The sequence below is a fragment of the Pogoniulus pusillus genome, chromosome 16 (assembly GCF_015220805.1).
Source record: "Pogoniulus pusillus isolate bPogPus1 chromosome 16, bPogPus1.pri, whole genome shotgun sequence".
NCBI lineage: Eukaryota > Metazoa > Chordata > Aves > Piciformes > Lybiidae > Pogoniulus > Pogoniulus pusillus.
Window position 1 is genome coordinate 18,963,956 of NC_087279.1, and position 17,220 is coordinate 18,981,175.

At 45.6% G+C, this 17,220-nt stretch overlaps 1 protein-coding gene across 9 annotated transcripts in view; it reads left to right on the forward strand.

Moving 5' to 3' along the window:
• Positions 1-17,220, forward strand: part of SLC6A6 (solute carrier family 6 member 6) — a 277,866-nt gene that overhangs the window by 246,422 nt on the left and 14,224 nt on the right. For all 9 annotated transcript variants that reach the window (XM_064156876.1, XM_064156879.1, XM_064156882.1 and 6 more), the window contains 5 exons: positions 365-497; positions 6,358-6,492; positions 8,442-8,545; positions 8,659-8,783; positions 13,389-13,501. In XM_064156876.1, coding sequence (XP_064012946.1) covers positions 365-497; positions 6,358-6,492; positions 8,442-8,545; positions 8,659-8,783; positions 13,389-13,501 — 610 coding nt within the window. The remainder of the gene's footprint in view (positions 1-364; positions 498-6,357; positions 6,493-8,441; positions 8,546-8,658; positions 8,784-13,388; positions 13,502-17,220) is intronic.

A 17,220-nucleotide genomic window follows, 5' to 3' on the forward strand; every position in this document is an offset into this window, starting at 1 on the left:
GGACGAGCTGGGCTGGCATCTTCAAGGAGCAAATGTGAAAGCTGCAGTGTCTTGAGCATGCTTTCTTATCTCATGCCAGGTTGGTCACAAGCTGCTAAACACAGGTGAAAATGAAATGCTATGGAATGTGTTAAACAAAAGAGTACCACGGACCTAGGGAAGGTGTAAGGCTGCACGGCTCAGCTTTGCTTACAGAAGCAAGCAGCTACTGCGGTGACTTAGCAAGCAGCATTCAAAGGGCAGGGATCTGCCCATGCATCTGCTCCCTTGCATGCTCTTGTGTAGTCTCAGCCATCACAACCAGATTCTGCATCAACTAAGCTCCTGTGTCTCCCTCTTGTTTTGTTCTCTTTCAAATATTTAGGCGCAATGTACTGAGCTTGTCCTCAGGGATTGAAGATATTGGTATTATCAAGTGGGATCTAGCACTGTGTCTTCTCCTTGTCTGGGTGATATGTTTCTTCTGCATTTGGAAAGGAGTCAAATCCACTGGGAAAGTAAGTGCTCTTTTACCCTTTTTATAACCACTGCAGCTAGCAAAGGTTAATAATGCTGTTCTTAGTGTTATTCCCTGCTTTATGGAGAGGAAAAAAAAAGAAGTCTTTTTGCAGTGCATGAAAAAGGGATTCAGATTCAACTCAGAGTAATGACCAGTGTCTGAAATTCCTGTGAATCAAGTAGCTGTTACTGGAATGTCATCAAGAAGCAGGTACAAGCGTGGTTTGAGTACCACTTTGCCTCTCTCTGGATGAGCATCCCACTGATGCGTATCATGAGCATGGAATGTCTTAGACCTGAGATGTATCTGCACTCCCTATCCATGTTCTCATACTGGCCAAGTTCATTCTCAGTGCAGTGGAGTGAATGTTAACATAGTTGTGGTAGGGATGTTTTAAGTCAGTGGAAACTGACATTTTTGAAATGCCACTCACTTAGAGAGGAGCTCTTTGTAGACACAGGAGACTAAATTTAGGTACTCATTTAGAAGCACTCTCCTTAACAGACATCTTGGATAGTTTGTGGTTTTAGTCTCATCGTGTGCTCTTCAGAATCATCTTTTTCTCTAAAGGATAACAGCCAAGTAATTCCTGAACCTCATCTTACTCTGGTGCAAGAATCACAGTCACAGAATCACAGAATTAACCAGGTTGGACCTCTAAGATCATTGAGTCCAACCTGTCACCTAACCCTTGTAATTAACTAAACCATGGCACTAAGTGTCTCAACCAGCCTCCTCTTAAACACCTCCAGAGATGATGACTCCATCACCTTCTCCAGGCAGCCAATTCCAGTGGTCACTAACTCTTTCCATGTAGAACTTCTTCCTAACACCCAGCCTAACCTGCCCTGGTGCAGTTTGAGGCTGTGTCCTCTTGTTCTGTCACTGGGTAGCTGGGAGAAGAGGCCAATCCCCACTACGACCTGGCTACAACCTCCTTTCAGGTAGTTGTAGAGAGCAATAAGGTCTCTCCTGAGCCTTCTCTTCTCCAGGCTGAACACCCCCAGCTCCCTCAGCCGCTTCTTGTACGGCTGTGTTCCAGTCCCCTCACCAGCCTTGGTGCCCTTCACTGGCCACATTCAAGCATCTCAGCATCTTTCTTAAACAGAAACAAAGCACAGCATTTTTTGACCAATCACTTAACATGAAAGGCCTGGAACACAAACCCTATGAGGAGAGGCTGAGGGAGCTGGGCTTGTTTAGCCTGGAGAAGAGGAGGCTCAGGGCAGACCTCATTGCTATCTACAACTACCTGAAGGGAGGTTGTAGCCAGGTGGGGTTCGGCTCTTCTGCCAGGAAACCAGCAATAGAACAAGGGGACACAGTCTCAAGTTGTGCCAGGGGAGGTCTAGGCTGGATGTTAGGAGGAAGTTCTTCACAGAGAGTGTAATTTGCATTGGAATGGGCTGCCCAGGGAGGTGGTGGAGTCACTGTCCCTGGAGGTGTTGAAGCAAAGCCTGGATGAGGCACCATGGGGTCTAGTTGACTGGCTAGGGCTGGGTGCTAGGTTGGACCGGATGCTCTTGGAGGTCTCTTCCAACCTGGTTGATTCTATGATTCTATGAAGCATAATATTATTGCCCCTTGCAAGCAATAATGCTTTCTAAACCTATTTTCAAGAGAAAAGGCTTTTGAGGCCATTGCATATGTGTGGTTCTTATCTCTCAAACCTGTTGCTTGAGGCAGCATTTCAGAGAGGCAGAGACATTTCAAGATTGCAATTCCCCACATTTTTTTTGTCAGCTAAGTGAAAGAAAGAAACCTCAGTAGTGCCCTACCTGAGGAAAAGGATACAATGTGAGTCCATCTTTTCCCAGACCCTGGAGGTGTCAGTTGGAGCAAGCAATTGCAAATGCCTCCACTACAGCAAAAGCATCTTTCAGCGGTTTTAACTTTGTTACACACTGCAGAATCAACCAGGAGACCAAACTCCATAGGAAACCAGACCTCATTAGTTCCACTGTTGACTAAGCTACTTACTTTACTGTCATTTCTGTCTCGCTTTCTGTGATTTTTATCATGGAGCCTCATTAAAGTCATGCTGGTGCCTTACCCTGGATTCCTGCCAGCTTTGCCTCGAACAACAACTTCCAACTCCCCTAATGCACACACTGGGGAAAATGTTCGCTCTGATTGATGTGACCTGAGGAGGTGATTGTGTAAATTTTATAGTAGAGGCAGTCAACCTCCTGCAGCCTGGTGGCTGCTCAGGACAGGTTGTGGTGGTGCTGAGAGATATTTCCAAGCTCCCTGTGGTACAATATTACAAGCCCCTGTAAAGTAGTAGGTGAAAACAGGTCTGTAAAAATCAGTTATCTGAAGCTGTGTGTTTTCTGGAAATCCAGCAAGTAGTCTTATTTCTAAGACAAGAAGATAAAGGAGTGTGGCTAGTAGGTCAAGAGAGGTTCTCCTGCCTCCTTACTACAGTGAAAGGGTAAAGGTTCTAGAGGTCCTAGTGAATGGGAGGTTGACCATGAGCCAGAAATGTGCTCTTTTGGCCAGGAGGGCCAATGTCATTATGGAGAGTATTAGAAGAGCTGTGGCTAGTAGGTTGAGAGAGGTTCTCCTGCCCCTCTACTCTGCTCTGGTGAGGCTGCATCTGGAGTACTGTATCCAGTTCTGGGCCCCCCAGTTAAAGAGGAACATAGAACTGCTTGAGAAAATCCAGCATAGAGCCACAAAGGTGATGAAGGGAATGGAACATCTCTCTTATGAGGAGAGCCTGAGGAAGCTGGGACTCTGCAGCTTGGAGAGAAGAGACTGAGAGGTGACCTCATTCATTATAAAGATGTACAGGATGAGTGCCAGGAGGATGGATGTAGGCTCTGTCCAGTGATGCCCAGTGCCAGCACAAGGGGCAATGATGGAAGCTGAGGCATAGGAAGTTTCATGTTGGAGGAGGAACTTTTTGCCTGTGAGAGTGACAGAAGACTGGAACCCAGGGAGAGTTGTGGAGTCTTCCTTTCTAGAGATACTTAAAACCCACCTGATTGCATTCCTGTGTGATCTGCTCTAGGTGATCCTGCTCTGCAAGGGGGTTGGACTGGATAAGCTTTTGAGGTCCCTTCCAGCCCCTGACATCCTGTGATTCTGTGAAGATAGGTAGGGATTTGCTGCCTCCTCTGCACAGCAGCTTGAGATCGTGCGAGCGTGGAGCCGAAGCCCAACCAAACCCATGGAAACTCTCTGGCTGGCTCCATTAACTTTGGGGTCAAACAAAAGTAAACTGTAAACTCTAATGAAGGGCTTAAATGATTTGAGAAGTCTAGTTTACTTTAATAGATGGTTGTTTATAGCACTTCCCTGCTTTCCAGCCTATTAATGGCTCTTTGGAGAGCTTGAGGGGGGTGGGAAAAAAAAGGACATAGTTTTTTGGAATCTTGGAGTAGTGCATTGGGCAAATAAACATGAGATCATGAGGGAAAGTAATAGATGCTTTTATGCTCTGGATAATTTGCTGATCTTAAAGAATCATAGAATCAACCAGGCTGGAAGAGACCTCCAAGAGCATCCAGTCCAACCTAGCACCCAGACCTATCCATTCAACTAGACCATAGCACTAAGTGCCTCATCCAGGCTTTTCCTGAACACCTCCAGGGATGGCGACTCCACCACCTCCCTGGGCAGCCCATTCCAATGCCAATCACTCTCTCTAGCAACAACTTCCTCCTAACATCCAGCCTATACTTCCCCTGGCACAACTTGAGATTGTGTCCCCTTGTTCTATTGCTGGTTGCCTGGCAGAAGACACCAACCCCACCTGGCTACTGCCTCCCTTTAGGTAGTTGTAGATAGCAATGAGGTCTGCCCTGAGCCTCCTCTTCTGCAGGCTAAACAACCCCAGCTCCCTCAGCCTCTCCTCACAGGGCTGTGCTCCAGGCCTTTCATCAGTTTTGTCGCCTTTCTCTGGACACCTTCCAGCACCTCAGCATCTCTCTTGAATTGAGGAGCCCAGAACTGGACACAGGACTCAAGGTGTGGCCTGACCAGTGCTGAGTACAGGGGAAGAACAACCTCCCTTGTCTTACTGGCCTGATACAGGCCAAGATGCCTCTGGCTCTCTTGGCCACCTGGGCATGCTGCTGGCTCATCTTCAGCCTACTATCCACCAGTACCCCCAGGTCCCTCTCTGCCTGGCTGCTCTCCAGCCACTCTGTCCCCAGCCGGCAGTGCTGCTTGGGGTTGTTGTGGCCAAAGTGCAGAACCCTGCACTTGGCTTTGTTAAATCTCATCCCATTGGCCTCTGCCCTCCCATCCAGCCCGTCCAGGTCCCTCTGCAGGGCTCTCCTACCTTCCAACAGATCCACACCTGCTCCTAGCTTGGTGTCATCTGCAAAAAAAATATTCTACCAGCATTATGAGCCTATCATTACCTGTAATGCAGAGGCTGCTTTCTGAGTGTCATTTACTCAGTCAAGCATCTATATTTTTTTAAGAAAGAATTGTTTTTTCATAAGCCTGGCTTATATAAAATTTAGAAAGCACAGAAATCCCCTTTTGCCCTTCTACTGAAGCTATGCTAATGTGGAAAACACACAGGAAAAAAAATACCAAGGAGATAATTAAAAAGGATAGGGGTGAAAAGATTTTCTTTCATTTGATGAGGTCAGTCCAACTCTTGTGACTTACTATGGCAATGGAGTCTTTGAGATCTTGTTATTCTCAGAGGACACACTTAAAAGTGGTGCATCCTAGGAGCTTTGCTGCAGTTAAACAAATTCTGGGAATCAAAAAGTACATTTTAACTGGTGGCATCAAACTGCAATTACCTGGGGGAATCATCTGACTCCACAAGAAACCAAAATACCCTTTCTTGGACAGTAGTAATTCTTGACTGTAGTGCAGTGGTTATATAAAAAGTGAGAGAAAACACTGAGAGGCAAAGAAAACAAAATGTTAGAGGTCAAAAAGTGTGGGTCTAAAGATAGAACTGTCCAAATACAAGCTCAATTAACCTTCATGCTGGAGATTAAAGCAAAGGGCTCTTTCATCAAGTGAATGAGAAGATAACAAGAAGAGAAGCAGCAGGCTGTTATTCAAAGAGTGGAACAGAGGTTAAAGATAATGAAGATGTATTCTCAAAGTGGATGAATAGAGCCTTAGTTTCCAATAATGATGTTGCTGAATAGTCAGCAAGGGTAAGAGTGAAGTTATGGGACTGGAAATTACCACTGGTGGGGCTGATGCCAACCTGAAGGGCTTCATGCATTCAAGGTGATGGGAAGGGAGACACAGGAGCATGGACCAAATTATCTTCATCTCTGGAAGGAGTGCTGCACAAAATTGCCTGTAGGAGCAGTACCACACAGAATGGTAGGGGTTGGAAGGGACCTCTGAGGATCCTAAAAGTCCAACACCCTTGCCAGAGTAGTGAGGCTCTACAGTAAGGTCAGGGCTAGAAACAGAGCTTGCAAAATGGTTTGGAGTTTTTAAGTTCAAATAAAGGATGATGTAAAGCTTCAGGCACCCTCGGTGAGGAAACCTCATCAGCTTCCCTGGCAGAGGTGCTCTTGTCATGTGAGAAGGACAAACAGGGCAAAGGCAGAATTTCTAATGAAACTCATGAGTTGTATAAAATCCTGCACGTTCTCAACCCCGGTGATGTAATTGTTGCCTAAGGGACTCCGGAGGGGTTAATGAACCTTCATTGCCTTCAGGCCTAAACCAGTAAAGTGGCAAAGACCATTACACAAAACTAGTATTAAAGACCCAAACTTAGTTCAGGTCCTTTTTAGGTGTGAGGAGGCTTTGACTTCCCACCATTAGATCCCTCTTGATTCTGGAGGTGTACCATTGACCGTCCCAGGCTAAGCCTGACTGTTTTTCCTGCTTTTTGTTTCCTTTCTTCTTATTGCCAGGTAGTGTACATCACTGCCACATTCCCATTCATCATGCTCCTTGTTCTGCTCATCCGTGGTGTGACCCTGCCTGGAGCTGCAGAAGGCATCAAGTTTTATCTTTATCCTGATATCTCACGGTTAGCTGACCCACAGGTACAGAACCAGGAGTGGGGGAGCAGCAAAGAGGGATGGTGGAGGGTGATGGTGGTGATGCAATGCCAACAGTATTGCTTGTTTTTTTTCCTACCACAGTCTTTAGAGGTCCAATTATAGCATGACCATTAATGCTGGGTTATATTTTCCAGAGATCTGCTTGAGAAGGTCACTGTTATATGTGTTGATGCTTCTTTTTCACCTGTATGTATGTGTGTGTATGCGTGTGTATTCTTTTTGTGTCTAAGGACTCTGAGGCTGTAGACTCTATCCCGTTATACAATCTCAGCTTTCTTGTTGGTAAGGTAAGGGAGATGCTTTATTTGTGTTATTTTATAATGAGGGTAGCACTTAGTTTCAAAGGAGAGACTCCTGAGCTTCACAGATGGAACAGCAAGCAGCAACTGTGAGTACTGGTGTCACTTAGCCCCTGCTGCTCAATAGGAGCAGGCTGGGAAAGAAGTAAATGAAACGACAGAAGAATGAAAACCCATGCAAAGGTGGAGAAAAATGTTTTCTGAGGCACAGAGACAACCATTTGCTCAGCCCTGGCTAGTGGAGCTGGACTTCTTCTTTCTGTATAGGCTGTGTTTAGATAAAGGTTCATGTCGATGCTCGCAGAGCGCAAGTATGTGACGCGTAAGGACACCAGCATCGTTTCAACAAAGAGTGATCACCTAAGGAGTGCAACCAAAAAAACCCAAAACAAGGGATCTTTGAAAATAACTGTTCACAGGGAGGGAATAAAATCTGCCTTGGCTCTTTCTTTCAATGAGCACTTGGCTAAAGTAAAACTCCAATGGTAGCTCAATAGCGGAAGCAGGAAAAATGCAGTTGAAGGAAGCGTCGTGGAAATTTGGTTCATTTTCTAGTTTTGCCCTCGTTATACAAGAGACACTTCACTGCAGCTGTTACATTTCTGAATTCATCTTCTTATATGGGATTCTGTTCCTTCTATGATCTGCTGTGGCCCTAAGCCCACAGCATCAGCCAGTAGCGTAGAAAAGATTCACGTAGCTCACATGAATCTGCCAGCTCGGCAGACCTCCTCCCACAGTCTAGCAAAAGGATCATCTCCAAGGAGACACCAATCAGCGAGGTGCTGGAAAGCAGTGGTGAGAGGGAGAAGGTAATGGTCGACAGCCTTAAATCTCACTTCCTCAGACTCCTTGGTGCTTCCTACTGGTGTTAGCAGACTCGCATTAGCAGAAAAAATTGAACAGATGGGATTCAGTGGATGCCTTTTGATAGCTTGCTACATATTTACTATGTGAGAAGTTGACAGTGCACTGTTATTTCACTCTGTATGTGTTTTGGGTTGGTTTTTTTTTTTCAATGCTATCAGGAGAAAGAATCATGAGACCGAGATCAGATCCGTATCTTACAAAGCGCATTGTATTTTGCTTGTTTTTTCCCCCCCCCCCCTATGACTTTTTATCTTGCATTTGAACAGATACAAAAATCCAACCAGAAAGCTAAAAGAAACAAACAAACAAAGTGAATTCACAAACTGATTCTCAAGCTTTTCACATCCTCAGTTTAGTGGCTGTCAGCTGATTCTAACTGAAAGGAGTTGCCACAGAAATGAGCGGTGTTACAGATACTTCTGCATTTCCTATTGCGCTGAAACGCAGTTCTGGTTGTGCCAACAGGAAGGATCATCAGGATGACTCAGAAACTAGAAATACTGAGTATCTCGGGGGAGGGAACACAGCAACTGGTGTAGAGATGATGTTCTTGTGGGCTCTGATGCTAACGATTTTCTTCTCCCTGTAAAAGCCAAACTTGCAAGTGTGATGTTCTCATTCCCTCTCTCCCTGATCCTGTAGCTATCACCCTCAATGGAGGCAATTACTATGTTGATTTTGCATGGCTCAGACAGTTTGTTTGCCTTGAGTGCTGCAGTGCAGTGATACCAGTAATAACAGCCTGTCTGTCTTTTCCTTTAGGTCTGGATAGATGCAGGGACACAAATCTTCTTCTCATATGCAATCTGCTTAGGAGCAATGACTTCCCTGGGGAGCTACAACAAGTACAAATACAACTGCTATAGGCAAGTTTCCATCCAAGGGGGTTTAGTGTTTTAGCTAAATGATGTAAATAAAGTAGGGACAATGGGTTAATTTTTTTTTAATTAACTTGCTCCATGACATATGTGTGACTTAGGGACTGTTTGCTGCTGGGATGCCTGAACAGTGGTACCAGTTTTGTGTCTGGCTTCGCAATTTTTTCCGTCCTGGGCTTCATGGCACAAGAGCAAGGGGTGAACATTGCTGATGTGGCAGAGTCAGGTACGATGGTATTGGTGGCAGTGGTGGTGGGCACTGCCGCCTAGCGTGTGAGCAAAGTTCTGCAGACTCGAGCAGCTAACACCTAAGCAATACAAACAGAACAAGATGTCCCATAATCTCCAGAAAACCAAACAAGCACATTGTTGATTTGGGCTTTCCTCTAGAGCAGCCAGGGTCAGCTGGGGTTGTATTGTTTACTCTGTCTTGATTAACAGGGCAGTGAATACAGTTCCTAGAGTGTGCTAATCCATTTGAGTTGAGATTAGAGTTAAGATAACCACACCATGACCTAGGGTTCAGGATGCTATTGAGTCGAGATTTTGTTCTGTCCTTCTTTTCAGACTACCTTTAGGTTGATTCCAATGCAAATAGCCATTGTTAATGCATTTGCCATAGCTTAGCTTTGCTGGCTCACAGCTGAGCCCTGCAGTGGGAGTAGCACCTCGATCTTTCGGAGGGACATTCCAAATGTATTCCTAAATCTCACTGAAAGACAAGAAAAGTTGGAGAACTCCTTCTCCTGGGTTCTGTGGACCATTTCATCCACAGGAACTCCAGCTGTTGCAATCCTGCCTTTGTCCTCCCTAGCATCAGTGTGAGGCTGGCCGAACTGTGGGAAGTCCATTTGGGAACCGGATGCACAGTGAGATCCCTCCCTTATTTCAGAAGGATTATTAGCATTCAGCTATGCACTTGCAGCTTACAAAGGTGAAATCCTCAGAGCACATGAACGTATCTCAGACAAAGAAGATGACATTTTTTTTCCTCTGTGCATGTTTTGTCCATGAGGGCAGGTTATAACCATGTCTTTTAGCATACAAGAGAGAGATTAGATAGGAGAGAACATCCAGAAACAGCGAGTCAGGTCTTGACAGCCACAAGGCTTAAAGCTAATCAGACTCAAAACAGCAGCAGTGTCACCTGAGTGCAGTTTGGGCATTTCTTTCTGACTCTTCTTTTTTTCCTGAGTAATTTTCATTCACCTATGTAGTATTAGAAAGCTTTCCCCTGCAATCGTTATATTAAAGAGAAAAAGTTAGGACATCTTCTGCTCACATGGCTCTGGCAGTTAGGTCTTTAAGAAAGAACACCTCACTTCACAAGGGCTAATGAAAAACTAATGACATTGGTGGCACCCTTGGCTTCTTGGCTGACTGCAGTTGGTGTACCTCTCACAAGTGCAAGCAGTAGTTAATGGTCTTGGCCATAATGCTTGTTTTGATCAGAAGTTGATTAGTTTGGAAACAGGAAGCAAAGGAAGAATCCTACAAACTATCATAAATAGCCTCCCCCTCTCCCCCTTTCTTTTTATTCCTATGTAGATGAATCAGTTCCAAGAGTAGCATTTTTAGGTATTTCCACATTAGGTTCTTCTCTGGTCAATATTTGTTCTATTTTTTATTATTGGATCTCTGATAAACAGGAAGTTCTATTCCTGGTTCTTGTCATTTTTAGTGTATATATATATATAGTAATAGTAGGTCAAGTGGTGTTTAGAGACACATGAACTGAGTTTGGTTTTACATAGCATTTTTCATTGGTATCTCAAAACTCATTTTTCTAAAGGAAGGATTTTCTAAGGCCAGGAATGAGGGCACTGATTAGCTTCCAGACTTGGCTTTCAGCTCCTTGTCTATTTTGTTGTTAAGTTTTCTCCTTCCTTTGAATTTAACCCTAGTTGCTAGTGGCCAGAGACTGCAACCATCTCGCTTCTCCATGGGTTGCCCATCATCACCAGCTAAATCCTAAGGGAAATTTTTATGTGACAGTAAACACTGCCAAAAAATACACTTCCCATGAGTTTCTTTGTTGTCTTTCTCAGCAGAGCCTCTGGAGACCGTTTAGGTCTCTGGGATGAGTGTCTCAGGCCCCATGCATGGCTATGGGGGAAGCTCTCGCTGCCACTGCTGCTCCTCTGCTGACTTTTCAGTGCAGTCATTCAGCAGGTGCTTGAGACTCTTTTTTTCTGTCCTTGCCTTTTTTTTAGGTTTCTTGTGATGCAGGGTCAAAACCACTCCTCTTGGTCAGGAAAAAAGTGAACAGAGGTGCTGCCCCTTGGCCATAGTGTTGGGGAGAGGATATTGTCCATGGGCCAAGACCTTTTGTTCCCCCTGCATCTTTGCTCAGTGAATGAAATCCCTCCTGCTTTAAGCATGACACCTTTTGTTTCCTTGTTTCCTTCCCTGCCAGAGGAACATCAACACATTTTCTGACAGCAGAACCTCATGGGCATATTTTTTCCCTGTGCCAAATTCAGCTTTGGTGCAAGGTGCCCAGAACACACTTGCCAGTGAGAAGTGGCTCCTGCTTAAAGCACTGGACACTGCTGCTGGCCTCCCCTGGCTTTCATAAAGTCACACAACAGTTGAAGTAGGAAAAAATAAACCCAAACCCTAACTTCCCAGTAAAAGCATATTTTTTTAACAAATAGCACTTGATTTTTCTCAGAAATAGTTTCAAAGGCAGAGAGGAAAGCCACAGAGGCTCAGCAAAGCCATAATGAGACCTGTCTCATCTGTGTGGCTGGAAGAAAGACTTTACCACCTGTGCACCTGATCACAGTGCCTCGGTGTCCCTAATGCCTGCTTGTTCCCTTGCTCTCCAGCCATGCCACAACACTTCACCAGCCACTAGCGTGGGATTGTGGCAATGGCAAAACACCCATCAGAGCCACACAGGTTCCAATTAATCACCACTTTCAGGTGATCTATCTAAAATATGCCAAGAAATTTGTCTTTCACGTGAACTTTTTGTTTTTCCATGCTTTGCTTCAAAGGCAAATCAATAGCAGCACAGGGCTTAGGGCACTTAATCAGTAGCATCATGCAGGGACAGTTTCACTGGCCAAAGCATGCAGGATTGTATCGAGCTGTGAGGAGAGCAGGTTTACATCTGTCTCATCAGTTGCACAGCTCAGCTGCAAATGCCATCTGAGAGCAGTTCTACCTCAGGGAGAGTTTGTTGTATCCACTGAACTAGGCTAGGGGAAGCTCTCCCTAGATTTGAGACCTTCAACAGTATTTTTTTTTTTGGGGTACCTTTTGTCATATAAAAATCTTAGTTGTGCTTCATTTTAAATAAAATTAGTTCCTCAGCTCTTGCCTAATTTGTATTTATTTCTGTTTAGGTATTTTCAGTGACTTAAAATTTTCTTTAGCTTGAAAAAAAGTAGTTTTTTAAAACCAATTTTTTTTCTTGCTTCTTTTTTTCCCCCCATGTTTTCTTGTTGGAAAGGAAAAGTGGGAGGTAGGAAGAGCAGCATTAGAGGGGTTATTTTTTTCTGTGCAGGTCAAAGATAAGATTTCTGTGCCCTTCACCACAGCAGTTTTCAACAATTCATTTTTCCCCCTTGAAAATGACTTGAATCTGCTTCCCCATCCTGCACCACGCCAGTTTTCAAGGCTCCTTAAAAGCACCCAACCAGACAAGGCAGGCATTCCTGCTTTGAAGCTGAACTTAAATATGCCCTCAGGAGTTATTTTTGTTAATGCCACCAAATTCCCTTGCCCACTGTGAGAGCCTGCCGTGCGGGCTGGATTGCCAGTGTTCCTGTCTCCCACTTGGAGAGGGCTCTTTCTCTCTCAACAAAAGCAATAGCTGCTAGCACCTGGCTTCAGGTGAGAGTGCCTTTGGAGATCAACAAGCAAGAGCACTGCGTGTATGCTCGGGGTGTGGGTATGAGTGAGATGCCATCTGCTCCACAGCATAGATAAGACCCAGCCTAGTGATGAGCACTCACACGCCAGAGTTTGCTTTCCAGAGCAGAGAAGCCAGGCACTTCATCCTAAGCCCTCCTGGTGCTCCCACTCTGCTGCAATCTGCTCTGCAATTGAGGCTAATGTGGGTCCTATTCAGCATCAGCGTGGCAGGTCTGTGTAGGCTGGTTGGATAGGGGCAGGTGATGTGACACCATGGAGAAGCAATTTTACACAGAGTGATTTTTACCCACCAGCAATTCCTGACAGCAGGAGGCTTGTTTTGTTTCCAGAGATCATAGCTGATATAACTAGGAGTAGCCTTATCAGTTCAGTGCAGCAGTGAGAGTTTGCAGAGGCCAAGGAGCAGACTTCTGGAGTGCAAACCCCACTCTAGAAAAGCCTTGCCGGGTTTGGAGATTGCATACAGAGGGAAGCAGTGGTTGCATTAGCAAAGATCCCAGGGAGTGTTTGGGGCAGAGTCCCTTTCCTTGCATGCAAAAGAGTTTCATCACCACCATCTCCATTGTGACCTTGTGGGCTAGCAGTGGGATTCTGCCATTCCCCTGGGCCATCCCTTCTCCCCCTGGCCCCCAGTACTGCCCTGTGTCCACGCAGGGCTGGCGTAGGACCACCTCCATTATTGGCATGTTGGAGACAGATGTTAAAGCTGGTGATCTGTTAGCAATGGCCTCAGGGGTTTGCCTGTAGTTTCTGCTGTAGTCATGCGTGCTTCGATTTCAGATAAAAGAGCCAAACTATTTCACTCCTGGTATTTCCAGCCGCGTTTGGATTTATCTGAACGGAACCAGGCATTCCTGCATTTGAGTGGGGCTACCTTGACCAAAGAGCTGGTATTTACTGTTTCTCTTCCCTTCCCTTCCCCCTTCCCTATTTTCTCTTTCTTTAGGTCCAGGCCTGGCCTTCATTGCCTACCCAAAAGCTGTGTCCATGATGCCACTGCCCACCTTTTGGGCAATCCTTTTTTTTATTATGCTTCTGTTGCTTGGACTGGATAGCCAGGTCAGTACGATGGGGAAGAGGTGTGTGGCTTATCACATCTGTGCTGCTTGCAAAGAAAAACTGCTCTGACCATCCTGGGTTAAGAAGAGAATGCCTCTGATGCTGCTTTAGAGGCATTCAGCTGTGTTGCTTTTTAGCACAGGGGCTTTAGAGGAATTCAGCTGTGTTGCTTTTTAGCAGAGGGGCTTTAGAGGAATTCAGCTGTGTTGCTTTTTAGCAGAGGGGCTTTAGAGGAATTCAGCTGTGTTGCTTTTTAGCAGAGGGGCTTTAGAGGAATTCAGCTGTGTTGCTTTTTAGCAGAGGGGCTGCATTTGATGACTCTGTGACTGCGGATTCATACTATGATGTTGCTCCGTAAGTCTTTGTCATTAGGAGTTAATGAAGGCCACAAGACTAAGCAGTGCTCCCTAACCTAAGTGTCAATCTCAGTCTGTCTGGAAGGTGCCACCATTTTGGTCACAGTGCAATATTTTCCCACTCTGGTAAAGAGCTTTACCACATTAAACCATTAAAGACTACAGCAGTCTGTTCCACAAGAGTCCTTTGTGCCACTGTGATCACCTGCAATGTGTGTGCACTGTCATTAACACACTTTGTAAGAGCTCCTATCTACTAGATAGGTTGTAGCCAGGTGGGAGTTGGTCTCTTCTGCCAGGCAATCAACAACAGAACAAGGGGACACAGTCTCAAGTTGTGCCAGGTGAAGTATAGGCTGGATGTTAGGGAGAAGTTCTTGCCAGAGAGAGTGATTGGCATTACAATGGGCTGCCCAGGGAGGTGGTGAAGTCCCTGTCCCTGAAGGTGTTCAAGACAAGCCTGGTTGAGGCACTAAGTGCCATGGTCTAGTTGAGTGGATGGGGCTGGGTGCTAGGTTGGACTGGATGATCTTGGAGGTCTCTTCCAACCTGGTTGATTCTATGATTCTATACAGGCTTTGATAGCTACCAAGTGCCAGAAAAGAAAAGTGAAGCCATCATGAGGCATGAAAAGCACAAACTGTTTTGTACAGCATAGCCAGGATGGCTTCGTGGGCAGGCAGAGCACAAAGCCTTTTTAGGTGGCTGTGGGCTCGGAGCTGCTGAGCAATGTGGAATCCAGCAGACTTTCACGTCGCCAAGGCACATTCAATACCTCCAAAGGGGCCAGAAAGCCTCTCGGGTTCCAGCTGTACTAATTATATAGCACACACTGCTATTAATTAGTGAGCAGGAAAAAAAACTGAAGTTCAGTCCAAGATGTTAGGTTATTCTTCCCAGTGGTTGCTTGTAGGAACGTTGATCTAAATACCTTGAAGGAACCTGTAAATCATTTCTAGATAGCCAACTTACAAGGAAACATGGGTGAGCAGGGATTATGCAGTAACTACACATTCAACACTGCCAAAGTTTTCAGGGCAACAAGCAAGCTTCTGCACTCAAATGGGAATCACTAAGACCAGGAAAATCCAACTGGTGAGGGCGAAGTGTTTGCTTAGGCTAAATACAGCTTCATACGATGAGACATCTGTGAATGTGGGTTTTTTTTACCCAGTTGTTGTGTACTTAATCTCTTACTTATTTTTCTTGATATTCCATTTCCCCTAAATTGTTCTGTTTGGCTTAATTTTTGAACTCCAATGAGCAACTTCCAATTGTTCCAAAGCAAACGTGCAAGTGCCTGATGTCGTGGTTCAACAATCCTATGCTTATGCAAATTGGAAGCTGTCTAGTAGTTTTATAAAGCTCACTGTGTAAAGTGATTAAAACTAACTGGAGCACCTATTTTCTCTACTCCACCCCTCTGGGTGTTTTGAGTTGGGTTTTTTTTTTTTGGGTGGGTTTTGTTGGTTTGGGTTTGTGTTTTTTTGGAGTGCAGTCAAGCAGGTTTCTGGAATGCTGGAGCAGTTTAAGATCAAATCAGCTCATAGAAAAGGGCTGCATGCTTAACAAAAAAATGACCCAACAAACAGTTTTGCAGAAGTCAAAGGAAGAAGAGAAATGGCAACAAAAGGGATCTGGGGGTGCTGATTGATACCCGCCTGAACATGAGCCAGCAGTGTGCCCAGGTGGCCAAGAGAGCCAGTGGCATCCTGGCCTGCATCAGGAATGGTGTGGCCAGCAGAAGCAGGGAGGTCATTCTGCCCCTGTACTCTGCACTGGTTAGACCACACCTTGAGTACTGTGTTCAGTTCTGGGCCCCCCAGTTTAGGAGGGACATTGAGATGCTTGAGCGTGTCCAGAGAAGGGCAATGAGGCTGGGGAGAGACCTTGAGCACAGCCCTATGAGGAGAGGCTGAGGGAGCTGGGATTGGTTAGCCTGGAGAAGAGGAGGCTCAGGGGTGACCTTATTGCTGTCTACAACTACCTGAGGGGTGGTTGTGGCCAGGAGGAGGTTGCTCTCTTCTCTCAGGTGGCCAGCACCAGAACAAGAGGACACAGCCTCAGGCTGCACCAGGGGAAATTTAGGCTGGAGGTGAGGAGAAAGTTCTTCCCTGAGAGAGTCATTGGACACTGGAATGGGCTGCCCGGGGAGGTGGTGGAGTCGCCGTCCCTGGGGCTGTTCAAGGCAGGATTGGATGTGGCACTTGGTGCCATGGTCTAGCCTTGAGCTCTGTGGTGAGGGGTTGGACTGGATGATCTATGAGGTCTCTTCCAACCTTGGTGATACTGTGATACTGTGTGATGGAACCTTTGCAGGGCAGGTTGTGTTTCCAAACTGAAGTTTTGTCCTCTGGTTGGAGAGGGTAGACTTATTCCAGGGCACTTCTGGGCAGTGTTGCTACTGGGTAGGAAGAAACAACTTCACTTGAAATGCTCTTCAGAGACTCCCAATCACAGTTCACTAATTATATTATGAGGTAGCCACTTAAAGTGAAGATCACTTCTGTAGGGGCAGCCTTGGTTCTCCATGATATCCTCATGGCTTCGGTGACCTTGGTGCTTTTGTACCTTGCCAGACTGAAGGTGCATATGAGTTGCATGCTCCATTCTTCACCTTTGTTTGGAGGTTGGGTGGTCACTTAGCTCCACGGGTGAAATGCATCTGGGTTTCAATTAGCTTTAAACTTTTCATCAAATCCACTTGCATTTAAATTCATCTGAGGTGTAGTTTTCCAGTAGTATGTAAGTACAGAGACAGTCATCATGAAGCTAGATGAAGGAAGATTTTTAGCTCATAGAATCAACCAGGTTGGAAGAGACCTCCAAGATCATCCAGTCCAACCTATCCCCCAGCCCTATCCAGTCAACCAGACCATGGCACCAAGTGCCTCATCCAGTCTTTTCTTGAACACCTCCAGGGAGGGTGCCTCCACCACCTCCCTGGGCAGCCCATTCCAATGGGAAATCACTCTCTCTGTGAAGAACTTCCTCCTAATCAAGAAGGTTGGAAAAGACCTGGACTTCTTATTTCTTTATTTTTCTTTACACATGCAAATAGTTTACCAAATCTTTATATGGTGACTGTTTGAACAGCTTCATTATTGCTGCAGAAGTACCTTGGAACCTTAGTCAGAGGTACTCTGCTTCACCGGTTCAGAGGACAACTTCAGTCAAGTGCTGCTATTTCAAGCTCTGCTTTCCCTTGCCTGGATTTTCACTAGCAAACCTAAGAGCAGAATCACATCCACCTGTGGAATTAACCTAACTAGAACCTGTGAGGTTTTCTGGTGCACCAAAAAAACCTGGGAGGTACTCTCCTAGCTTAGGTCTTTTCGAGTGTTTTCTCTCTGCCTCTCTTCT